The following is a 26080-nucleotide window of genomic DNA, read 5'->3' on the forward strand; positions in this document are numbered from 1 at the left end:
GTGCAAAGGCCTGGCCGGGGCAGACAGCTGTTTGAAAGTAACTCGTCAAGAAACTTTCTAATCACAAGAAATAATAGGTGATGACTGTAGAAAATTTGGAAGGTACAGGTCACTACACAAAAAAATTAAAATCACCTTTAACTTCTCCAGCCAGAAATAACTATTGTTAAAATTATTTTATGCATTTCTTTGTCTTCTAAGCATACCCTCACATGTGTCATTTTAAATGCAAAATCAAAGAATCCTTAGGTGGATTACAGCAAGAAATAAAAGCCCCTCAATATTAACCTGCTGTTACACAACTTAGTCTTGTGAGCATTACTCTTTCCTTATTTATTTATATTTTTTGGCCTTTTTAATTTTTCCTCTTAAGGTTTTCCTTAGCAGAAAATTACACGTAAGCTATTTGCCATAACAAGTTATCGTTCCCTATAAACTGAAGGTTGGGCTTCTTAAACACCAAGACTTAGCTTAGGAGACCAGAATCCTGGTATGCTGCTTTACTCTCGAAAAGGATGTAGTTAGGGTGAAGGACGATCCATTGGAGGGTTGGCAACATTTTTTTTCTGTCTCGGAAACGCTAAGGCAAAGTCACCTTAGCTTTCCTGACTCAGTTTCTCCACATGTGAAAGGGAGATAATCGTTCTCAGTGACTAGAGGGGAGGCTTTTTGGTGTCATTTCGGTGACCTGCTGAAGTGAGCAAGGTTCTTGTCCCTCCTCTGCTGTGTGGGAAACTGTCACACGTATCAGTGGAGAAAAACACTTGGCTATTTGTAGGTAACTCGGGAGGGTTGCTCAAGAATTTGTGGCTGAAATTCACCTTCTGAGAGAGAGAGAGAGAGAGAGAGAGAGAGAGAGAATATGAATGATTCTGAGCATGCTATAACAAAGCTTCTTCTGAGTTGTTCCCGGGAGTGGCTGGGTGTGTCAGCCATTCCTCAGCCTGAATGCTGAATAATCAGGTTATGATGTCTGCCACATTTCAACCTATAGGTAGAAAAAGCACTTAAAGACCAGTCTCCTAGGTTATTAAATATTTGGGCTGATGATTACATTTGTGAAACTACCGGATATTATTATTTGATAAATTCGTTTGATGAACGAACGGGTAATTCATTGTTTACGTTATTATGTCTTTCCTCCCTCTCAAAACTATGCTTTTTAATATACAGTTGATAACATGGTTTTTGTGGCAACTAAAACAGAAGAAAAGTCTAGATCATTTTTGGAATTATAGAGCAAATGCTTCTTCCTACAAGTAGCCATATCATTTCCTACTGAATATTTTAAAAGAAACATTTGTCTCCAACAGTCAGAGCCATGTGTGGGCTTCCTTGGGTATCACGGAATTCCCGTCTCTGGGAGTGTTTTTGTCTGGGTTGGACAAGCACTGAATAGGGCCGTGACAGAGGGAGCTCAGCCCTCAGCAGGGAGAATGGACAAAGCTCTCTGATTCAAGTGCCAGTCTCTTCAAGTCTTTCGGTCACAGTAGCAAGTATGCAGCCAACACGGTAGCATTATCTTACTGACTTAGATGTGAATATAGTGCGCCAGGCTTTTGGCCATTTTGATATTCCTTGAGGCTGTGCCTGTTAGAGGAATAGGCAACGTGCTGATAATCACCATCGTTATTAGGGACGGCGTGCTGTGTGCAGGCACTTTACACGTTAATAGGTGGTCTGTTCACGTGTATGTGTGCCTCACCTTACAGGTGAGCAAGCGGAGGCTTGAGAGGTGAAGCCCTTTGTCTAAAATTTCTCAAGCCATGAGGAGTAGAGTCGGTTTCCAAATTTATGACTTGGCCCCTGAGCACGGGCATTTTGGGGAGCTATCCTGCCCACATCACTCTTGTAGGACCTTCGTGCCTCTGTGGGCTCCACTGATGCCTGAAATTCTGCTTTGGAGTTTAACTTATTTAGTGTGTGACTTTGGTCCTGGTTGATAAGAAAATATCTAGGGTCTTGGGGAGGGAAAGCTCTTAGTCAATGTTAGTTTAGCAACAGGAGTTGCTGTCGTTCATTTAGTCAACCTGCACTTATGGATGGCACGTCATAAATCGAGTCCCTGCCGAGTGTCCATGTCACCAGAAGGAATGAGGCCCGGTCTTTACCTTTAAGATTCTTGTATCCAGATAGAGATCTGCCATAAGTAGATTATTATGAAACAATGGGGTCAGGGAATATTGGGTGAGCACGGAAGAGAAGGAGTGGGCTCAGTCTGAGGTCCTTTCCTGAGAGCAGATTAGGGAGGGAGGGAGGAGGAAGTCCCGCCCAGTGATGGAGCCTCGGGAGGTCAGGGTCACGAGCAAATCAGCATAGAGCAGGCTCCACAGAGAGGCTTCAGGGTCAAGCTGTGTAAACAAAATCACCACGTTTTAAACGTGGTGATTTGGTTTACCTCAAACCATTTCTCCTACCAGTTTGGCATTGTGCATTTTGCTAAGTACAATTGATTTAATTGATATGTTCTCTTCTTTCTTTCGTGATCACTTTTTTTGTTTGGGAGGTAGGTGCCTCTTTGGCTTTAACAGAACGGCCCGCTGGGATTTACAGGGAAAGAATAGAGGTTAGGGTGCTCTGTGTGGCAAGACCGTGTTGGAGAAGTATGAAGTATTTACGACCATTGCATATGCCTTCCGTTTCACAAAATATTTCACCTCCCGGTCTCACGTGGGCTGCTAGGGTTGCCCTTGGATGTGTCTGTGTTACCGCCAAGGCTGGGTTGTGACAGCCCTTTCCTGCCCGAGCATGTCGGAGACTTTTGGAAGCTGCCCAGGCTACAGCAACTCCAGCCTGGATGATTTCGTGGAGAAGCTGCCAGGAGACTGAGTAAGAGCGGAGGTGCCGAAGTGGGAGGGGCGGAGAGTGCGGGTGGGGCGTGGCCAGAGGGAGGGGCCGGGGTTCAGGTGGGCAAGCCTGTGTCTCTCATCACAGAGTTCCTTCCAGGTCCAGGTCCTTCGAGCCTCACTTTCCTCTTGCCTGCTGTGCATCTTCCAGCGTAACTGTAACTCCAGGTAAGTGAAGTGGAGGGAGTAGGACTGGTGAGTTCCCTTTTTAGGGCAGTTCTTTGAAACAAAAGAGGCGTTTGAGTTGATTCAAGATGGTGAACAAAGTCGACGTAATGGGTGACTTTCAAGGATAGGCTGTTGGCCTGGGGACTGTTGCCCCTGACCGGCAGCCCCCACCTCGGGCAGCATCCCCAGTTCTCAGGCCTTTGGGCACCAGGATGCCAGGTAGGGAGAGCAATCACTTAGCCATACCCGGTAAGACTATGAAGAAATCACGTGGCTGGGAGGTTCCAGTGCTGGGCGGGGGGAGGGGGGGCAGCCATGGCAGTAATGGACAGGAGAGAAGGTATTTCTGAGCCCACTTTTAGCCGGATCTTGGCATTAAGAGCGAATTTCACGGTACTTCATCCAGAAAGAGCTGGTACTTGAAACCTGGAGAAAGTGGAGGTGCATTGGAGTGTCTGGCTCACCTCCCTGGTTGGCTTTGTGCGGTGGAGGTTCAGACTTTAAAATCGCTCTTCCTTTCGGCATTTTTAAATATCCAGTCAGTGTCCATTTACGTGAAACTGCATTTGCCTGGGCGGAAAATATCCCATCTCCCTGTCTCTGTGTTTTGGGGTACTCGGAACAAGTTACAGGTTTCAAATGTGTGCTCTTGGGCAACTTTTCAAACAGGTTGCCGGCTGGTAGTTTCTTTTTATAGATGCTACTGCTTTTACGGCTTCTTCTTAAGTGTATCATATGGAAGATGTATGTATCACATTAGATGTATGTATCACTTCTTGATACATTCAAGAAGATTGAATGGATCACATTCAATCGAATGTGCCAGGTGGTTCTGTAGACTCAGATTCAGGGCAGAGGGGTGTTGGGTGAGTTTCTTCTCAGCCAGCTCACCTGGGTGGTGTGGCTGTCTGAGTCACACAGCTTCTAGGTGGCGAGATCAGTAGAACTGAGGCCTTCCAACTCACAGCTAGCTTGCAGATGTTTTCGTGACACCGTGGGTATTCTCAGTGGCCTTTCCACTCCCCACATCACTCCAGTCACTCAGAAGGTTTTGAATAAAATTGGGTGGGTCTCCAACTTCAGCCCCCACTGTAGGTGCAAGGCCTTGCTGGGTTCTGCGAGGGCCGAAGAGATGCAAGCCGGCCTGGAGAGAGGCTTCTCCGCAGAAAATGAGTCAGCAGGTTTATGCCTTTGCTTCCTAACGCCGTGAAGTCTGCCCCTTCAGTCCCTCCCGGTTGTGGGTTGACTTGGAGCGTTGCAGCCTCAGCAGTTTTGGTCACACTGGCCTGGCTGGTCGGGCTCTCATTTACTGCTCGCCACCAGTGGGGCGATTAAATGGCCAAGGTGGGGTGTCTAAACAAACAGAAGCAGATAGGACGTCTCAGAATCTCAGAGCAAAGAGGGGGCTCTCTTGCCATTGGAGATTAGGAACTTGACCTTATTGCTAACCACAGCATCGCCCTTTCTTGCTAACAGAGATCTTCTTTCCAAAGTACGCCTTTTGTCACTTCCTGTGATCCTCTGATGTCCTCTCACACGGCAGAACCTGCAAGGTCCCCAGTCTCCTGCACCCGCTCTGGTGTCTTTCCTCTTGAAGGTGGAGTACCGACTGCAGGGACTAACTTTTCAGACATTCCATAATGCTTATTCTAATGGGCAAGGCTTTTCAAGGTCATTGCCTAAGGATTGATTACACCAAATACTTAACAGATTTTTTTTTCCTTAGCATTTTCCTTCATCTGTGATATGAGGCAGGTTGGGATTGAGTGATATCCACCAGAACCTGACACAGCAGAAAGGATTTTAAGGAAAGAAAAAACTGTGCACCTGGCTGTGTGTGCCTGTGTGCACATGTGTGTGGATGAGTGGGGTGGGTGGTCTGTAGGAGGGGTGAACACATGTTGCTCAAATCACAGCCCAGCTGAGAACGAAGGAGGTGTGTCAGGAGAGCAGACATTAACTGGGATGGTACCAGGCAGGGCAGGATGGGTGGGCATTTTTCTCACCCCAGTGGTTTACAGACAACAAGGTTGAGGGCCACTGGCTTAGATGCATTAGAAGTTTGGGCATCTTTACACACAGAGGGCCAGTGAGCAGCTGTACGTCTCGGGATGTGAGCATGCCTACCCCTTGTCGCATTCTAGTGCATGCTGCTTCATTCATCTGGGCTTGCTTGCAGTCTCTGACTTGTGTTGGGTCTTGCTGGCCTGCATGTTTGTATAGCTGACTCCTCCTTGTCTTTAGGACTCACCTTTAGTGTGATTTACTTAGCTGTCACTGCTCCTGAGGAGACCTGCCAAGGTTTCTGCTATAAATGAGCTCTCTCTCCAAAGGGTTCTCATGGCAGCGTGCCCCGCCCCTGGCCCCATGAAAATGCTCAGGACTCATTACACACTTCACGCCACTAGGCAGACAGCTCAGTGGAGGCAGGACCATGTTGGGTTCGCCTTTGATGTCTTAACGCCTAACTCAGTGCCTGACATGCATTCGGTGCTCAGTTAATACTTATCAAATAAAAGTGATGTAACTTTAATAATTTGCAACATAAATGGCAGAAAGAGAACAAGAGACTCTTCAAGGAGGAAAACAAAAGAAATTTGTGTTGATTGAAAAAAAAAAAACCCATGCCGTGGATCTTGGTGTCTCCAAAGGGGAATTCAGGACACATGGAAGTTTTGGAATGCTGGACTTGTGAGCTCGCCAACACCCGCCAGATGAGGGCTGAGGCCGGGGGTGAGGTGTGGTTAAATGCACCTGGATGGGCACTGGGAGAAGTGAACGCCGGGGCTGGTTTTACCACTTTCACTCCCTGCGTGGGAGGCCTGGAGGATCACTTCATCTCTGTCTGCCTCGCTTTTCTCCTCTGTAAAATGAAGGAGTGGAGCCAGACGAGGTCCAGGCCAAGATCTCGTCCCACTGTGCAGTTTATGATTTGAAGACGCATTGCAAAAAACCAGGCAACCTAGTGATATGTTCTTACAGCTCTTTGTCGTTCGTTTGTTGCATTTGTATTACTACTTAAATTTCCATCTCACTCTTTCTTGGTTAAAAAAAAGTGCTTTTTAAAGTTTTAAGGGACAAAAACATACAGTGCTTTCTACATTGGAATTGTAAATGAAATTCTCTTTGCTTGTTACAGTCGTTGGAAGGCTTTCATGACGACCAAAGACGTTATCGCTGTAACAAACTGTTAATAAAATGAAAGAGTCTGTAGCAATGTTAGCACTCTGGGCAGAAGTCATTGGACGTGTCAGTTTACTCTGGAGGTCTTGTGCATTTCTACCCTTGTGTCGTAGTTTTTACAGCATTGGCTCCCTAAAATGGCCCGAAAGAAAGAAAGAAAGAAAGAAAGAAAGAAACCTGGTTCATTTTCCTGTGTGTGTCGCTCACATTGCTAAGGTCTGTTTAGTTTCTTTGGTTGCATTGCAGCAACCAAAAAATCTAAAGTGAGGTGGCCATTGGCCGAGGCCGAGGTCATCCCTTGAACCACCTTAGCCTAGGTCAGCTTCACAGTGGTTTCAGGGCACTTGGGACCAATCTCCCAGATGGGGAGGCGGGTCTATGGGACTCACGCACTGAGGACTGTCCTGCAAAGGAAGGGACTCTTCGAAAGGAGGTTCTGCCACCCACGGGAAAGCCTGGATGTCAGGGGTATGCTGGTTGGCACTCTCCAACGGTCCCCGGAATCTATGCCTTGAATTGCAACACAGTGTTGACTGTATTGTGTAATTAACTGTCCTAAAAGCCACCAAGAGCTTGCACTCAGAGGGAGCTGCTTAGACTAAATGGATCTCAGAATGGGATAGCGAATGACGGAATAATGCCCTCGTGCAACAAAAGGGTAACAGGAGCATTTCCTTACCCTTTGGTGCCCTTTGAGGTTTTTGCAGTCAGACTCCTTCAGTAGATTACTTCGCGGTCTAATGCATCCTTGGGTCTGGTTGAAGGAAGCACCCTGTCCCGAGTGGTGATGCCAGGGAGCATGCCCCACCTGATGACCTTCAATGTCATGGTCATGCTCTGAGTCTATGTGCAAGACTGCACAGTGCCTGACCGATTTGGGCTTCCAGGCTTCATCTGTGTACTAGTCACTCAGGGGCATTGTTATCAGTCTACGCTCCTCAGAAACATGCTGTCCTGGGTCAGGTACAGCCAGGTGAGGCCACGTAGCTCAGCTCAGCTTCCAGAAAGAATTGTGCCCAACTGCTTGGTTTATCCCGGGAACTCCAGACTGGACCAGTAACTACAGGACTCATAGGCAGACCTTTCACTAGAAAAACAGCTCTTAAACTTTTAAATCTTGGGGCCACTTTACATTGTTCCAATTACTGTGGATCTGTTTTCCTCTTTCTTTTCTTTCCTTCTTTTTTAAGTTGCCATTATCACCATCTTTTAAAATTTTTTAAAAATTATTCAATTATAGTTGTCTCCATTTCCTCCCATTACCCTGCCCTGCCCCACCCACCTCCCACATTCTACCCCTCCCCCCTCCCATGGTCCAGGTTCATGGGTCCTTTACACATGTTCCTTGACTTGACCCTGCCCCTTCTTTCCCCCATTTCTCTTTTCTTATAAAAAATGTTGGTAACGTCTAGCAATATTTACCAAATCAGAAATTAAAACTGGAGAAAGTTGGAAATATTTATTTACTAATTCACTAAAATAATAATGTTACCAGCGGGCAGGGGAGGTAGCAGAGGGTAAAGGGGGGTAAACGGTGATGGAAGGAGACCTGACTTGGGGTGGTGAACACACAGTACCGTGCACAGAGGGTGTGTTGTAGAGGGGTACACCTGAAACCTACATAATTTTAATGTCAATCCAATAAATTCAATAAGAAACAAAAAATAAACAAAAAGCCATGTTACCGTTACACATGAACATAGCATATTTCAATGGAAAAAAACCAGCTCTTTTCTAAGGTGAAGAAATGTAGGGAGAAGCGCAGCGCTGGTTCTCATTTCTGCAGCTCTCCTTCACGTTTGGGTTAACAGAGGACCCACCGTCCACCTCTGGGAAACTGCACTGTGTATTTGGGAGAGATCATGAGTGACAGGGCAAAAGGTGTCTAAGTATCATCATGAAAATGGTGGTGACCTCGTGAACCCCTGAAAGGGTCGTCGGGACTGCCAGGAGTCACTGAACGCCGGTGAGAGGACGCCAGTGTCCGAATGACAGAGTTCTCAGACGGGACCCAGGCCTACTCACACTCTTTCCACTTAACCAGCTTCCCTGCTTTGAGATGGGCTGCCCTCTCTTCCTTTCCTTGAACCTCACAGGACTCGGTATGCCGCTCGGAAGGCATTGGGTTATCATGCATTTTACTTATTTTTCACGTGTCTGCCCAGATAGATTGCAAACTCGTGGGAGAAGCAACTTAGCTGATCCTTATGATGCCGTGTGCAGGGTCTTCCAAAACGTATTAACATCCAGAACAATAACAGCTTCTGTACATGGAACATGGCTGTGGGCTGGGTGCCCTACTGAGACATTATTCACCGCAGGGTTGCCGTCACCAAGTGTCACAGACTGGGGGACCTAGAACAACAGAGACGGGTTCTCCCACAGTTCTGGAGGCCAGAGTCTGAAGTCAAGGTCTCTGCCAGGCCGTGTTCCTTGGCCCTAGGAGACTTGGGTCCTCCCCCCTTTCTTGCCTCCTGGGTGTCCCTGGGGTTTCTTGGCTCGCAGAAGCGTCACTCCAGTCTGTGCCTCTGCCATCACCTGGCCTCTCCCTGTGTGTCTTCACGTCACTGTCCCTCTTGTGCACGTCACTATCTCTTGTCTTTTCTCCTGTTCTTTCTGGTGTCCTTCTCAGAAAGGGCAACCCTAACAACCTCAGCTTCCTTCAGTCTGCAAGGACACTATTTTCAACTAAGGTCTCATTCATCGGTACCCAGGGGTGGGACATCCGCATGTCTTTTGGGGGAGACGCAAATCCAACCCATAATGCCAATCGTTAAACTGAACCACACAGAACTGCTGTGATTTGGCTGCTTTTGTACAGAAATGTCACTTTTTGTATGCTTTAACCTACATCCTAATTGACACAATATGGATAAATAAAACCAAGTGATTGTGATCGGTGCCACCAACTGCCCTGACCACTGGCAAAGGAAGAGGTGTGGGTGTCCGACTGTCGACAATGGCCATGGGGAGGCTATGCCTGAACTTGGGAATTCCGGGCAGAGCTGTGCACACAGGGACCTCGGGTGCTGCACCGTTCAGCCAGTGGGGCATTTGCCCAGAAGTCTCTTCCGCACTGGCCTTCACAATTGCCTTTCGTGGCCAGTTCCTTCCTCTGGTCTAGTGCAGGCAGTTGCTCTGTTTAGGTGAGATTCTCACCGGGTTGGCAGCATGCGGCTGAGAAGACTTCAAAAGCCCTTGTCCTTTTTGTTCCAGGCCCACAATGGACGCCCTGCAGCTGGCAAACTCGGCTTTCGCAGTCGACCTCTTCAAAAAGCTGTGTGAACAGGAGCCAGCGGACAATGTCCTGTTCTCTCCGATCTGTCTCTCCACCTCCCTGTCCCTAGTTCAAGTAGGAGCCAAAGGTGACACAGCCAATGAAATTGGGCAGGTAAGCCCCATGCCGTGTATCCGCTTGGAGAGGGAACAGTTATTAGAAAACACAGGCGGAACCTAGGGAAGAGGGAGTGGGGCTCTGTGGCCAGAGTTGCTCGGGATGGAGAGTTGGGCCCCTTCTCACACTCTCTGCGTCTGGTTTTCAGTGTGAGAGAAAACTCCTTTATGCGCCTGTGACCCAGGCGCCGTGTGGGATGGGGCACCCGGGGATCTGCTAGGTAATCACAAGGTTTCCGCTGATGAGTGGCCTTTGGCAAGCCCCCAGGCATCTTGGTAGGTCTTCTGCAAGAATCGATCAGGGTGGTGCTTATTGGACGTTTCACTGCAAATACCCTGACCAGAAAGTATAAATCTATATTCCCATGTTATGCACAGAATTTATGTACAGCATCATGCTCTATTACTATTTTATTGGGGTATACTGGATATTGAACATGATATTTGTTTTAGGTGTACAACATAAGAATCTGATATTTGTATATATTGCAAAATGATCACCACAATAAGTCTAGTTAACATCCGTCATCACTCACAGTCATAGAATTTCTTTTTCTTGTGATGAGCAGTTCCAAGGTCTACTTTCTTAATATGCAATATAAGAAAATATGCAATATAGCATTATTAACTATAATAATACACCACACTGTACATTGCACCCCATGCCTTATTTGTGGCTGGAACTTTGCACCTTTTTACTTCTTCCTACCTGTTTCTGCCCCTCCCCCCACTTACTTTTAGATAGTATGTGAATGCCTGTCTAACTCCATTCATTATTCTTATGTGGGTCATCCTAAGCTCAACAGAATCTTTCTTTGCATGAGCTCATAGCAGTTAAACAGGGAGCATCTCCTTTTATCTATAAATCCCCAGAAAGTATGACCCACAAAGTGTTGTTTGGGTTGTAATAAGTGAAAACTTTATACTTGAACTTGAGGGCACTCAAATGATTGAAATTGAGAGTAGTAGGTATTCCCCATCGGGTGTGCAGAGGGAAACGCAAAGCCTTGCAGCGTTGGGCTAGATTGTATTTCTAGTGGACACAGGCTGGGTCTCAAGGCCAGGTTGGCGGACCCTGGCCCACTCTGGGTAGCCCACTGTGGATGGGGGCGGCCCACCATAAATGACACATCGGCCCATTTGGCACTTGTCAGAGGAACCGAAGGGACTAGAGACACCTCTGTCCTGGTGTCTGATTATTGCCTAATGGCTATTTTGCTAGTCAACTCTCTCTTCATGTGTCTAAATTAGATGGAAATTACAACCCTGTCTCACTCTTTTCCAAGTTTGGAAAGCTTTCTGTATGAGCATTAGAGGCGTCATTTTGAAGAAAGGGCAGATTCTCCCTACAGTTAAATCCAGAGAAGAGTACTTAACAGCAGAATTTCTCAATGGGGACAATTTTGCCCCCTATTCCCTGGGGATCTTCAACAGTGTTCAGGGACATTTTTGGTCATCACAAAGGGTACCTGGTAGGTCAGAGATGCTATTAAACATCCTACACTACCCACCGCCCTGCCCTGGCAACAAAGAATATCCTGCCCCAAACATCAGCAGGGCTGAGGCTGAGAAGCCTTGCCTCGTGGGACAATGGAGCAGAGAGATTGTGCATCCCTTATGGTCGGTGACGGTTACCATGTGTCCACTGCAGTGGGGAGACTTGATGCTTCATCGGTCATGGACATTTTTTTTCTTCACAGGTCTTTCATTTTGAAAATGTCAAAGATGTGCCCTTTGGATTTCAAACAGTAACATCCGATGTGAACAAACTTAGTTCCTTCTACTCGCTGAAACTAATCAAACGGCTCTATGTAGACAAGTCCCTGAACCCTTCCACAGTAAGTCGTTCAATGTCATTTCCAGTAACACTCACTGCTAGGGTGCTCCTGTCTGATTCCAGGCCAATTACAATGAGTCGGTCCTAGTGGGGGGTTGAATTTAGTGGGGTTCAATGGCAGTCGCATCTTCTAGCTCAAAATAGGGAGAAGCTCGCGGACCTCCGCAGTCTGTCTCGGACACTCACAGACCTACCTTCCCCTTGGCTTCCCCACTCAGAGAAATGGAGAACGGAGTGAGGAGTAATGGTCTCAGGAGAGGCAAGACCACTCGCCATTTGCACTTTTCTCCCCAGACAGCAGGGGGCCCCTCAGGCTGGGCAACATTTCAAGTTCTCCACCTTACCGTGCACAGCATTCTCCTGATTTTCTCAAAGTCCATATGAAATGTAATAACTGTAGGACTCGGCAGTTTTCATCAGTCACAAATTCTCTTTGTTTGTTTTCCTATGCTGGTCATGAGGGTGTCCATACAGGTTGTTCTGGGTGTTTAATTTCACCATTTCTTGAAAGAATTGCATGAAGAACACTGTGGTGCCCTTAACTTTGATTCCGGAGTATAACGTAATATTTAAGAAACTCTGTACTTGAAACACACAATCAGCATCCTAGACTACATGAAAGAAGTTCGTTCTCTGTTAGGAATACAGAGTTGATTCAGTTTGTCTTTGGATGGGCAGAATTTTGAGCTTCCCAAACCTGAAAGGTAGACTACCAGTTAAATGTTTGACCACAGTTTTATTACTTTCCATATATAAAGTAATAAAAGTAATATATATCTTTATCTGCTTTCTGTTTCTCCGGTTGAGATCTCTTGAGTACATTGGTCACTAGACATAGTTGTGGGTTTGTTCTTGCTGTTTGAAGACCTACATGTGGCCATTTTTCATCCAACAATCACTCAGGGAAATAAAATAAAATGTTAAGATGTGAGCTGGGGCTTGGGTATAGAAAAAATTTTAAAGCTCCTTAGGTAGTCTTTAAGGAGATGCTTAATACATTTTCTTGCTAGCATTGAGGACAGTGGAGGTCATTCATCTTATTGAGGCTCCGATATTCTGAGGTGGCTTCCATTCTCTCTGTCAAGGGCAATGCTTGGTCCCGAGGTTGGGTTGTGATTGACAGAATCAAATTGGCTAAGGCCATGGCTGCTCTGAGGAAATTGAAGGAGCCCTGTGTTTGTGTAGTTAGTCAGCCATGTTTAGTTTGGTTGGAGTTCTTTTCAACATTTTGAATTATTTCAACCAAACCAGGAATTGCAAGGAATTTTATTTCAACTGCTTCCCATGGCTCCTGCCAGTTGCCTAGCACCTGTGGATTCTCGGGGAATGTTGCAGACAGGTGCGGTGTGAGGATGGCCACCTTCAGCAGAACTACCTGGGTGTGAAAGGCCAAGTTCCTGGCCTCGGGTCACTTGAATTGAAATGAATAGGGGTGTGCTTTAGGGCTTTGAATTTCAACAAGTGTTAGAATTAGACCCACTGCTATGTTCTCCACCGTTTCAAACTCAAGGTGCAGGTGAATCACCCTGGCATCTTGATAAAAGTCAAATTTTGATTCAGCAACTCTGTGGGGCTCTGAGGTTCTGTACTTCCACCAGGGTCCCAGGTGACGATGTGGAGGCTTTTGCTCTTGGACCACACGTTGAGTAGAACGTGTGTAGAACATTTGTTTCAGTGAGAGTAGAGTTTAATGCTGATGAAGGTTTCTTTTCTGTACACTTCTTCCACTCTAAGACACATCTGTGTACACACATCTTAATGTTCCTGAAATCTTACATTAACTGTTATGTACATGTAGCAGAGTGCTTTTTTCCCCTCAAGGCTGATACTAAGTTGATGAATACATTTAATAATTTGATATTGTCTTGGAATTAAAGGAAACATTCAATATGAAGAAAAGTCATTGATTTCTACATGAAGTTTTGGCTTACCTGGTAGTTCAGATTTTGAAAGTGTATTCATAGCAATAGACACTTAAAAGCCCTTTCATTAGAACTGTGTGACAACGTGGGAGTTTGACTATGGACTGTGAAGTACCTTGTGATTTTATGAACTGGCTGCTTTTCAGGAATTCGTAAGTTCCACAAAGAGACCCTACGCAAAGGAAATGGAAACTGTGGACTTCAAAGATAAACTGGAAGAAACGAAAGGTCAGATCAACAGCTCAATTAAGGATCTCACGGACGGCAAGTATCTTCTTTATTCTGCTCTAAATCTGCACCTGCCTTCCTGCGAATCTCCCTGCTCAGCAGAACATCAAACACCTGGTTGTGGGGGGGGGTCCCTGCGATGCTTTCAGTTCAGAAGCTAAATCCTTGCCCATCAAGCCATTCCAACAACTTGGCTTTCTGGGCCTTTCTTCCATCATCTTGTCACTTGGCAGAAATTCCTGGTGCTTCTGTTTTATTTAGCGTCCTTGCCTCACTCTCTGATCAGCTGTCCCATGCCCATCTCGCTGAGCCTGACAAAGTCTGGTTTTGGGCAAGTCATGAGACCAGTTTTTCAAACTGGAAATGAAGGGCTTGGATGATCCCTGAGGCCACTTCTAGCTCAAATATTATGCAAGTTTACTGCAGAAAAAGGGGGTAGAGAGTCTTAGGCAATCAATTATACCCATACAAAAACAAAACAAATCACAGAGGACAGAAACGTGTCCTCAGTCCCATCCCTCCTGACCGCTCGGGCCCTCTGATAGGCCCTGGTCTCTTCCGTGACGACATCTGCCCGGTTCAGTCCTGCCTCAGGCTCTGTGCCTCCCTCGCTCCACTGACGTTCTCCTTGAGTCTTCCTTGCTAGAAAAGACTTGGAAGTAAGGTGATTTTTGAGGGCAGATCAGCGTCCACGTCCTGGTTTCCAGGATTGCGTCTATATTTACATTAGGAGGCACCTGCTGGGATGCAGCGCCGAGTTGGGGAGTGAAGGGTTGCGATGGATATTTCGGGCACCACTGCAGTCTAGTGAAGGACATGCTGCTGGGGCAAGGGACACGCACTTCCTGTATGAATGGCCAGAGCCACCCTGTCATGATGAGGACTCAGGGATGGCAGGGTCTGCACCGTCACTGCAGGGTGAGGGTGAGGATGGAGCATGGCCTTGGAGTCTTCACGACCTCAGAGTCAAACCCGGACACTGCCCCTTGTCAGCTAAACTATTTGGAGCCTCAGTTTACTGAGCTGTAAAATGGGGCATATGTTATCTAATTTAGTTTTTACATAGTTGGTGTGAGGATTAACTTAGATAATATGGTAGGCAAGTGAGTAGGGGGTAGCCACAGATATGTATGCCCGCACACAGATGTATGCATACATATGTATTAATCACTGAAATGAAGTCCCTGTGCCTTCCTATGTAAAGGAAAAACATGGATCAACAATAGTTAAACATAATGATAAGCACAAAACAACCCCTGTTTAAATTGCTGTAACAGTTTTGCTTTTAGAACTTTTTATTTTCTAATTCTTACCTGAAACATTTTTTCATTGCTTTTAGAGATTAGATAAACGGAAATCCTTTGTGAAACCTGTCAGTGCTATTCAAATACAAGGACTTAATTTCACTGGGGGCTGTTCCCACCAAGCTGCTGTGCTGTTGGGAATTTGAACTCCAGAGTAACTACAGCTGTGGTTGAGCCAGCTGACCTTGGCTGGTTGAGCCAGCTAACCTTGGCACAGACCGGCCGCCCTGCCCAAACCTGGGCGAGTTTGGGAGGGGGTGCAGCTGTGGGGTGAAGAGGAGCTTCCTGTCCTGGCTCAGACCTGCTTTTCAGTTGAGAGAGCTAGAAAGCCCCAGGGCCTCTCTGAGCCTCAGTTTCCTCATCTGTGAAATGGGGATAATGACCTCTGCCATACTCGATCATTGTGAGAGACCTGAGGTAGTGCATGTGGAAATGCAAGCCTGGGCTGGGTGTAAAGTGAGCGCTCGTGTGTTTCTCGTCCAGAGCACAGGTCTCCAGTCCTGATCAGCTAGTGTACCATCTTGGGCAAGTGACTATAGACTAAGTCGCTGCTTCCCGTCAGTAAAAAGGGGAGGAATAAGTGATAGCATGTACATGAATGTCCAGCACGTGGTAACTTGTGTTTTTCTTCTTCCTCCTCTTCACTTCTTTCCCCTCCTTCCCCCTTCATTCTCCTCCCGAGGAAGCTTTGGTAAGCCCCGTTGTGGGGAGACAAAAGGAGAGAAAGGAGTCCTTCCAAAACAAGGTGGTCTGGCTCTCAGCCCCTCCCGGGTGTGGCTCTGGCGAGTGTTAAATCCCCAGTGAGTGGACAGCTCGTGTGCTCAGAAAGAATAACCCTGTGCCATTTGCGGTCTCCTAAAATTGTTTGCAGGCCGCTTTGAGGACATTTTATCCACCAACAATGTGAATGACCAGACCAAACTCCTTGTGGTCAATGCTGCCTACTTCGTTGGAAAGTGGATGAAGAAATTCCCTGAATCGGAAACCAAAGAATGCCCTTTTCGTGTCAACAAGGTAAGTAGGGCAGTGTGTCAAAGGGTTCCCACTATAGATCTGAAAAGTCCTCCTATGGGGAGGACCGTAGGAGTTCACTTATGTGAGGGAAATTACGGCAGAGTGGTGTGCCTTGTCTGGTACAAAAGGAGCCATGATCCAGAGATTCTCATTCTTCTCCAGAATGTTCTGAGTCCGGGTTGAATGAGAACTTATTAGGCCCTACAGCCCAGTGGGTAAAACTAAATTGCCACCTGGAAAGTGGCTACAGATATTTGCGACCCTTAGCAAGAAAGGCAAAAAACCCAAATCCCAACCTCAGAGGCCTTTGAGTCATCCTCAAACCTGGGCCACTTGAGAATCTTGTCTGTTCATAGTGAAGTAAATGGTTCTGATATTTTAACTTATAAGGTGCTTTGAGGTACTTGTTGGCTGCCATGGAAAAAGTACAGCTCACTCAGCTGCTGCTCTGGGCGTCATTGTGGGGAAGAATGAGAAGCCTGTCTCGCAGGAAAGTCCTCTTAATCCTGCTGAGTGAATGACGGGGCCATAGCCTCCGTGAGACAGAATTCACGGGAATAAGTGGAGTGTGTCTCCCACAGAGGAATCCAGGGAACTGAGACTGGGAATTCTACCTATCTCAGGAGAGGACCCAGGCAACCCCAGGAGTCTGTGTGACGATGATGTCATTTGGTCTCGTGGTGAGATCTGGTTGGGCTAAGAATGCAGACGGAGACACAGGCTTCAGGGAACAGGACGCCTGAAGGTGGCACATTGCCTTGTAGCTCCTATGCATCCATTCTGGTTTTCAAGTTTCTTCCAGCACGTTGAGTACCCAGCATTGATCACATTTGTTTTTGCCAAATATTGTAACAGCACCTCCTTCCCGCTAGAACCCAGGACGAAAAGGCCCCCAGAGACAATTTATACCTGAGTCGGCTGGACCGGCTTTTGGTACTTTTCCTTCGTACAAGCAGAAGTTTATGTCCAGCCCCACCTCCCCACCCCTGCCCCAAGCATACTTTCTATAACGAAATCTAATTATTCATTTTCTTGTCCAGATCTCTGCATGAGTGCGTGGGCTTTGTAACGGCGGGGATAACGACTTATTCCTCCTAGTTTCTATAATTCCTGGCCCAGCTCTGGTACAGCAGCAGGTGCTCAGCACTGTTTGGTGGATCAGTGACCCGTCCCTAAGGGTCAGTTTGGATACACAGGCAACAGCAGACAAACCCGACTGGCCTTTGCGGCCACCGTGGGTCGCTATAGAAGAGCCACTGGGCATTTTCGGTGGGAGAGCACGGCGACTGCCGAGAGGGCTGCTTGCCTCTTCAAAACACCCACGAGTCCTGGGGACCCTCCCTCCACTTCCTATCCCCAGCTCACCTCCCCGGAGTTCAGTGGCCACCTCAAGGCTGCCCAGAGGCACAGACTGACCCTGCACGTGGGGGCGTGTCTTGGAGGCGGGGCACAAGGCGTTTCACTCTTTAGACTGCATGGGACTTTTCACATACAAGTCCTTGGCTTGTAAACATGGCTTTGAAATGTCCTTGATCTCTGTGGTTCACCTAACAAGGCGATAAAACAGGACTGGGCACTGTGTGGGGACACACCCTCTTCAGAGGCCCTTACTTTCCCTTTGTTTCCTTTCAGTTGCTTTTGTCAGCCCTTGGACTTTCTGAGTCACTTTACCGAGCCTTCTCTCAGGTCCTGTGTGTCTCCTTCAAGGGCTGGGCGAAATCTTGAAGTAGCCTCATTAAGTGTTTAGTATAGTGCCTGTTCTGACAAGGATAGACACACACACACACACACACACACACACACAAATTCACATATCACTAACCTAAAAGTCAAATGGCCAAATAAGGCTGATTTTCTCCCCTTAACAAAGAGAGGGAACAAATGTTCTAGGTGTTTCATGGAATTGTGACAAGAACAAATGAACAGGCGTGTGTATGGACGTGTGCACCTACGTGTATGCATGTGTGTGTGTCTGCATGTGGGAACGTGTAAGTCGCTGTCTCTGATGGGGGGGGATAAGATGCGCATCTGCACGCACACTCGTGGGAAGTCAGAGCAAGCGGCCCAGCGTCCTTCTGCTCTTCCAGACGGACACCAGGCCGGTGCAGATGATGAGCCTGGAAGCCACCTTCTGCATGGGCAACATCGAGGGCATCAACTGCAAGGTCATAGAGCTCCCCTTTCAAAACAAGCACCTCAGCATGCTCATCCTGCTGCCCAAGGACCTGGAGGACGAGACCACGGGCCTGGAGAAGGTGAGGGGGGGAGGCGGGCGGGCAGTGCCAAGGTGCCCCCTGCCGTGGCGGAGTCTGCGGACAGCGGTGTGGGGGGCTGTGGAAGAGGCCCCGGCCCTGCCTCACACGTCACTTGCTCTGTCATCTCCAGGACTCTGTGGCCTTTTCTGGGTCTTCCTCCTTAGTGTTCAAAACAGCTGTCATTTATTTGGCACTTGCAATGTGCCCCTGGAACTGTGAATTCCCTCGGTGTGCTGTCTCATTGAACTCTCACCACAGGCCTAGGACTTGGAAAGGGTCACCGTAGCCGCCCGCTGATGAGGGCACGAGGCACAGAGGGACAGGCAGCGGGTCCATGGTCATGTGACTCGTCAGTGCTTCATAGAATCCGTCGGAGTTTGAGCCCAGGAAGGTGGAATCCGCGTTCTTAAGTCTAGACTAGAGTTACTTGTCATTAGCATCTTGTATCAGTCGTGGTTTTTTGTTGAACAGTTGGTGAGCCAATGTTAACACGTGGTTATCCACGGAAGTCCATGGTTTACTTTAGGGTCCACTCTATGCATTGTGTATTCTATGAGTTTTGAAAATCTCTTTTTATGCATACACTTGTAGGTGAGGTTTTGTTATGCATCACATTTCATACAGATTATTAGAGACACGAGATTCCCACCTGGTTGAGGCTTTACCTGCTTGAGAGTAGTGTAGCTTGCCTCCACTCCAGCAACCTCACCTGCGTCCCCTCTTCTCCCTCAGCCACCACCCCTCCCGCCCTCCATCCCCCACCTTCCACCAGGTTCTCAGCCCTGGCCGGGGAGAAGGAGGGAATCCTTGAGGAGCCCAGGGGTCACCTGCTGTAGTTCCTATCATGCCTCAGTGACCCTCTTCCTCTCTAGGGGTGATGTAACGCAGTCACATCTCAGCTGTGACTTCAGCTATCATTTTGCTTGCTCCACCACCTTGTCCGCTGGATTTTAAGTTTGTCTCACTCTTCTCTTACTCACCGGTCTCTCTTTTTGACTCCACTTCATGCCTTCGTCTTGTTTTCTCCATCAGTCATTATTCAGCTGCCTCACACTTAAAATATCTGCATATCATTTTTTATATTAAAGTACAGAACAGAAGGAGGGACGTCAGATTCACTCAGTGAAGCATTTTATGAGGAGACCATTTTATGTCTCATTTCATATCTCTCGTTTAAAAATTTTAATAAAATATTTAGTTTAACCCAACATTTCCAAACTACTCTCATTTCAACATGCAGTCCCTGTAAAAATTAATGAGATGTTTTACTTCCTTTGCCTGGAAATCCGTTGTGTACTCGACGCGCGGAGCATTTCTCAGTCCTCACCGGTCACGGTCAAGGGTGTCCTAGACACACGGTGGCCCCTGTATTGGAACCCAGATGTAGAGGTTTCCTCGTATGACAGAGGAATGCTCAGCTTTTACGCAAGTTAAGAACATAACCTGTTGTTTTTCAGATTTATTGAACTATAACTAAATAAAATAGTAAAATATTTAAAGTATACAGGCAGGGTGAGTTGGTAAATGTATAAATTATACATTTTATTTAATAAAAAGCTTCCTCCAATCCAGTTTATAAACATGCCCATCACCTTATATATTTATCTCTTTATCTCTTATTTTTTAAAAAAATAACCAACTGAAAGGGATGCATTCATTACCCAGTATCTTAAGAGTGGTCACGAACAGTTCAAATTCTCCTTCTTAGAAGAGTTTACCTTAGCATTAATCTGAGTTATTAAATGCGATGTCATGCCAAGTACACAAATATTCTAAATTTCCCAGCAGTGAAATCAAAATAAGCATTCAAGAAATATTACATATGCAAACTCCTCTGATGTTACATTTATTTCACTACTATGTACACAACACCATAATCCATGCATTCATTTCAACGAAGCTACTCTACAGCTTACAAGAACTGCCCATGTGAATTCCAGGGCACAGGGGCCCCAGCTATGGGGTGGGGTGGAGTCCAATGCTGGGGGGAGCGGGCCTTTTATGGGGGAAACAGTCACACACCAAAACTGTGGGGTGGTGCCATGGGTGATGGTCCCTCTGTGCTGCTTCAGGACGGGGCTTACAGTGACCTTACGTTCTCCGTCCCACGGGGCATTTTACCACTGGAAGAAAAAAAAACTTTCTTCTCCTTTCATTCTTTAGGTTGAAAAAGAACTCACGTCAGAGACGCTCTTGCAGTGGACCAACCCCAGCACCATGGCCAATACCAAAGTCAAACTCTCCCTTCCCAAATTCAAGGTGGAAAAGACGGTCGATCCCAAGGCTAGTCTGGAAAACCTAGGCCTGAAAAGTACCTTTAATGAGAACACCTCTGATTTCTCGGGAATGTCTGAGGCCAAGGGTGCGGCCCTGTCCCAGGTCATTCACAGAGTGTGCTTAGAAATCACTGAAGAGGGCGGAGACTCCATCGAGGTGCCGGGGTCACGGATCCTGCAGCACAAAGACGAGTTCAATGCCGACCATCCATTCATTTACATCATCAGGCACAACAAAACGCGAAACATCATTTTCTTTGGCAAGTTCTGCTCTCCCTAAGAGGCAGAGCCCAGGTTCAGTCTGGCCCGACTATTCTGTAAACCCTGCACCTAGGCAATACTTTCTAAACACAATACACTGTTAACACTGCTGAATGAGCAACACCTTGGCACCTGTCCTGTGTGGTCCTCACACTAATGGGCCCTGTTCCCCAATCTGTTCTTTCAGGCCCCCTTCCCACCCCTCAGAGACAATGCTTCCAAAGAAAACAAAATAGGCATTCATTATTTGTCACATCGCTAGGGCTATGGGCAGAAATGCAGTCTTTCACAGAGAAAATTCCTATAAGGGGGTCCTGTAGGATTGTATTCCCAGAGCCTTGCCTGCCTTTGTTGGGATACAGGATGCTCCAGATGTACTGACCTCCCAGAAGGAGGGAAGGAACTGTGGTTCAGGGCGTCTGCCAGAGTTTTCTGGTTCCCCTGAAGCTTGGGCACACTTTCGGCCCTACTGTAGGTCCCCACAAATGTGAGGCAAATGTAAGCCCCGAGTTTTTTGGCTTTTAGAAAGATAATACTACCTTGCACAACCTGTGTGTTACGGAAGTCCATGGAAAGGGTCTGGAACAACACCCTACCTGTAAGTCTACACCTTGATAGGTTGGCTGTAAAATGTAGAAAACAGACTCGAAGTGGACGAAGACTCTAAGCAGCCCCGTAAGTGCCAGGTTTTGCTGGCAAGTGCGTGCGTATGCCACCAGCTTGCGAGCAGGCTTCGTTTACAGAACTTTCTGAGATCTTGAAGTGCTGAATAAGGAATTGCAGACTTATTGTCGCTGATGTGCCGCCCTCAAAGGCGGAGCTCCAGTCTGATTAAACTTTTACTTTCACTATGAATAGAATGACCCCCTGGTCCTGGGGTTGGGGGCAGACTGGTGGGTGGGAACTCCAACCGACTCAACCAGGCCTTGGGTGTTTGACAACCGGGGCCTTATAGCACAGGGACTCTCTTGCGGCAGGTGGCCGATGAAAGAATTCTGTGACTGTCGAATGTCTTTGTCTACTGTGGTGGGGAGGGGACGGAACTTGCGCCTTTAGAAAATATTCCTGGGGCCACTGAAGTGCTCCCACTGCTTGGACATACACTCTCCAAGCCCGTGGGGTCAGTTACTGCAGAGGGTCGGGAACTTGCTGTCATGGCCGCGTTTAGCGTTGATCTGATGAGTCATCCGTGTTAGGAGTTCGCAGGTTAGTTCGTGAAGCATCAGTGCACTGAAGGTCTCGTGGCAGACCCTTCCTCACCTCTCTCTGGCGTTCCTGGCGAACAGGGTCGACTTCCTTCCTGCTCCCAAGGACCCACACTCCATTTCTTTCATGCTATGGACAATACAATATTATGGAACGACGTGTCTTTTTTTCCCTTTTCCATAAAGTTTGATTTGCTCTTCTGAGAGCGAGCCGAGCCGTCTCTGCAGAAAAGCATTCCTGGGGGGTGACGTCGAACAGGAAGGAGGAAGAATTGCTGCTGCCCCTGGTTCCTGGTCTTCCTCTCTCTCTGTCCACCAGCTTTTGCTTCCTCCTCCCATCCCCTTTCACCCGGGGGGGAGGCCCAGGGGGCCTAGAAGGGCTTTCGGTCACAGTCGAAAGTGTTAGGGGACGGGGGCCTTTGGGCTCAGCCTCAGAACGTGACGTCAGGGAAGCTGTGTCTGCTTACAATGCGTTCTGTTCTCATGAAGCTCACTTTCCTCATGTGCATTTGTTCTAAATTACTTTCGGTGGCCCTGAACCTGATATTCAATGTAGCCCTTTCCCGGTCCCCTCAGTGCACCCACATGGAATGTGTCTCCTGTTGCAATAAACGTTGAGAACCAAAAGTAACAAATGCTCTACGTTCTGGCGATGGCTGGGAGTGGCTCAAACCAGGGTTTCCCTCTCGGTGCCTGGTCCCCCTTCTCCAGGCTGTGGCATGGGAAGCAAGGAGGACCGGGAAGCTTGGCGAGGACTTAGAGGAAAGGAGATTGGCGCCTCTTTAAGCCAAATGTTCGTGGAGCCCGAAGTCTCTCCTGGAGTTTAGAAAGCGCTGAAACTTTTTATGACCGCCAACTCTGCCCCCTAGGGGACATGGGGCAAAGTCTGGGGACATTTCTGTAACAACCCAGAGGAGGGTGCTGTTGGCACCTAGTGGGTAGAAGCCAAGCATTTTGCGGAACACCCTGCAAGGCCCAGAACAGGAATAATTGCACAGCACCAACAGTGGGCCTCTACTTACCTGAAGGACAGATGCTGGCTGGACAGGTCCCTGAAGGAGAGCAAGAACAGCCTAGTGAGGGAGTGGGGGTGGCTCTGGGCTTGCTGTCACCACAGCGGGAGGGGGAGGCAGCCAGCCTCGTGACTGTGAGACGAGGCTCAAAAGGTCTGCAGGGATCCCACCAGAACAGCCCACGGAGGGAAGTGCAGGGTTGGTACCTCTCTGACAGAATGCTGGGTCCCAACTTCGGCAGCCAAGGAAGGTCCTTACCTCCTCACCTCTCCTTCCGTCCCTGGCCCCCCAGGTCAGGTGCCGTGAGTGGAGAGGGAGAGTGCGGGGACGTGCTGCTGTCAGTGGTGAGGGAGCCACCTCCGCACCCCCATGGGGTGGTGAGCCCGACCCAGACCCCAGCCGGGTTGGGCAGAGATACCCTGAATCAAAAGAACGATATGCTGATTGACAAGAACTCTGGGCATTTTCGTTTCTGAAAATGTCTTTGTTGACACATGGAGGTGACTGGAGGGCATTTAGTTTCAGGGGTTTGGTCCAAGGGGTGGGGAGGAAGTGCAGCAGGGTGGCTGGGCAGGGCGCTGGACACCAAGAATTCGGTTGCATTGTCCCAGCCTCCGCTGGCCCCGTCCCCAGTGCACTGGGCACAAGGACACTGTCTCCTCTACTCGCCACGGTGAGCACAGGAGGAGGGAACCAGGACGCCATCTTGCGAATGAGGACACTGAGACAGAGCATAGGTGTGTTAACAGAACCAGCTCAAGGTCACTGAGCTAATGAAAGCCGATGGTGAGGTGTGATCTCAGGCCGTCTAGGCCCGGAGCGAGAGCTCTGTCCTCGGCACTCGATGCCGCCATCTTCCAGCTGGCACTAGCCCTCCGCAGATGGCCACCGAACGCACCCGGAAGAATTTCTCTCTCCTCTACACCTTCTCTGTTTTGGGGTTCCCGAAGACTTGTCTCATTCTGGCGGTGCCTTTTTTTGCCACCAAAATATCCCTGGGCACAACTGGTCTGAGCAGGTCCATTTACGCAGCATCTTCTATGGGCCAGATGCCAGACCTGCAGGTGGGTTATGGCTGTGACTCCCTCTGCTCGTCCTCACATAGCTCGAGAGCTGGGGTTATTTTCATCCGTTCCTCCACTTCATGGGAAAACATGGGCTCAAAGGACTCGGTGGACAGCAAGGGGTGACCACAGCTCGGTCTGACCACAGCTCGGTCTGACCCCCAAGCCCACGCTCCTTCCACAGCCACTTCAGTCACGCGTGGGGCAGGCGCCCCCTGAAGGGCTCTGCTTCAACTCTCCCACCACCTGGGCCCCCTGCCCACCCGGTGTTGCCAAAGCAATCAGCTTGTTGCCATCCTCCAGGAAAGCAACAGAAAACAAAACTTCCCGCCCCCTGCATGTCCCTGGCAGGACGCCAGGGGCAGCAGGTCCTCCCGCCTGCCCTGAGGGAGTGCCACCTGGGGGGTCACTGGAGGAAATCGGGCTCCTGCCTCTGGTGGCTGGTGGCCGGGCCCAGAAAGCCCCGAGGAGGGAGTGGGATTTTAGAAGGACCTGAAACCTCAGGCTGATGTAGGTGGACAGAGCGGGGCAGGGTGCCCACAGGGAGGGGCGTGTCTTCACTGGTTACAGAAGGAAAAAACGAGGGGATGCACTCCAGGCTCCATGTGCTTGCGGAAACCTCAAGAGAGAACGGGCGCTCGGATGGACAACCGTGGCTGTGTGTGGGATGGGTGCCGGGGTCCAGAAGCCCCACAGTGGCCTCAGCCAGGGCTCGGCATCAACATCAGAGCTGCCCAGCAATGGTCCCATCACACCTGGAGCTACAGCCCTGGCCGTGGGTTCAGCTGGTGGGACTGTCATCCCAGACACCAAAAGGTTGCAGGTTCAATTCCTGGTCAGAGCACATGCCTAGCCTGGGGGTTCCAGCACTGCTCGGGGCGTGTGTGGAAGGCAACTGACTGACGTTTCTCTCTCTCTCCCTCTTCTCTCTCTGAAATTAATAAGCATGTCCTCATAAAAAATGGTATCTATGGATACACACATACACACTCAGTTCAGAATGGAATTACCGAGTCACAACTGATGAAAATGTTCAGCTTTGGCGGACACTGTCCAAGCTTTCTCCAAAGTGGTTTCCCTTAGTTATTATTATTATTTCTACTAATATTATTTATAGATAGCATGAATTATTATTTATTTAGTCTTTTATTATTACATAATACTAATTTTCTGTCCTTCCTTTCTTTTCTTTTTTACATTTTTCACATTGCATCCAGCGTTCTTTTAGAGTAAAGTGGGAGGTAATGGCCACGGGGAGACCATTCTCCACGTGCCTCTCATGCCCGCGGCTGCGCATCTCGGAGCAGAGGCCCCGATAGCCTTTGTTCTGAACCATCTTTTCAGAGACATTTGCCTGGAGAGCAGCTTTGGACACAGGCGTGGTGTCTCCCATTAGGGGCAGAGGGCATGTTGGTGGGTGGTCGACAGTAGTGGAGATAGCGCCCCGGTCCAGGCCGAGGTCAGGCTGGCTCACTGCTCCCTATGGAATACCTGAGGTCACTAGGCTGGGGTTCCTCTCCATGAGGCAATGCTGTGCCAGCATCGCCCACCCTCTGTGCGTCCCTGCTGGAACTGGGGCTCAGGGACAGGGCCGGTGCTCATACCTTGGCTGCTGCTGTTGCAGGTTTGTCCGACTCCGGAGTCCTGTGCCCTCTGCCCACAGCCATGAAACTACAGCAGACTAACCTGTTTGGTGGCAGGAGAGCAAAAGTCTGAGACCCTCGCCATTCTTAACAAAGGCTGAACTTTCTTTTTTTCCTCCATTAATGTCATGTAAAAGTAATGATTATTAGTGATTAAAGACCTCCCTGCCAGTAATGATCCGGGCACCGAGCTCAGCATGATACAGCCCTAAATCCAGCTCCCACAGCCGCCCCACGAGGGTCGGTTTGAGACGGAAGGACCCGAGCTGAGAAGCATGAAGAAATGCGCTGAGCACGCATGGCTGAGTTGTGTGGTGAGGACTCAACCGCCAACTCCGACCCCAGAGCCTGCACTTTTAACCGCTGTGTATTTGATCCCCTAAACAATGTCTGCTTGGTGACCCGAACCGTCCACCTACAAAGGCAGATGTTGCTCTGTTTACGTTAAAATATAATATTATGTCAAAC

At 48.4% G+C, this 26080-nt stretch overlaps 1 protein-coding gene across 1 annotated transcript; it reads left to right on the forward strand.

The window, feature by feature from the left end:
- Positions 1-2931: 2931 nt before the first annotated feature.
- SERPINB5 (serpin family B member 5) lies at positions 2932-22048 on the forward strand. Its single transcript, XM_037035461.1, has 7 exons — positions 2932-3014; positions 9414-9588; positions 11291-11428; positions 13496-13613; positions 15753-15895; positions 17983-18150; positions 20314-22048. The coding sequence occupies exons 2-7, from the start codon at positions 9421-9423 to the stop codon at positions 20704-20706; spliced, it is 1128 nt and encodes a 375-aa protein (XP_036891356.1). The 5' UTR covers positions 2932-3014; positions 9414-9420; the 3' UTR covers positions 20707-22048.
- The last annotated feature ends 4032 nt before the right edge of the window (positions 22049-26080 follow it).

The sequence above is a fragment of the Sturnira hondurensis genome, unplaced genomic scaffold (assembly GCF_014824575.4).
Source record: "Sturnira hondurensis isolate 20B ecotype Veracruz unplaced genomic scaffold, ASM1482457v3 Scaffold0001872, whole genome shotgun sequence".
NCBI lineage: Eukaryota > Metazoa > Chordata > Mammalia > Chiroptera > Phyllostomidae > Sturnira > Sturnira hondurensis.

Bases quoted from the DNA above. Each gene is read 5' to 3' on its own strand.
- SERPINB5 (XM_037035461.1), top strand. From the start codon at position 9,421: ATGGACGCCCTGCAGCTGGCAAACTCGGCTTTCGCAGTCGACCTCTTC. The intron at 15,896-17,982 runs GTAAGTAGGGCA...CTGCTCTTCCAG, and splicing joins GCCCTTTTCGTGTCAACAAG to ACGGACACCAGGCCGGTGCA. The intron at 18,151-20,313 runs GTGAGGGGGGGA...TTCATTCTTTAG, and splicing joins AGACCACGGGCCTGGAGAAG to GTTGAAAAAGAACTCACGTC.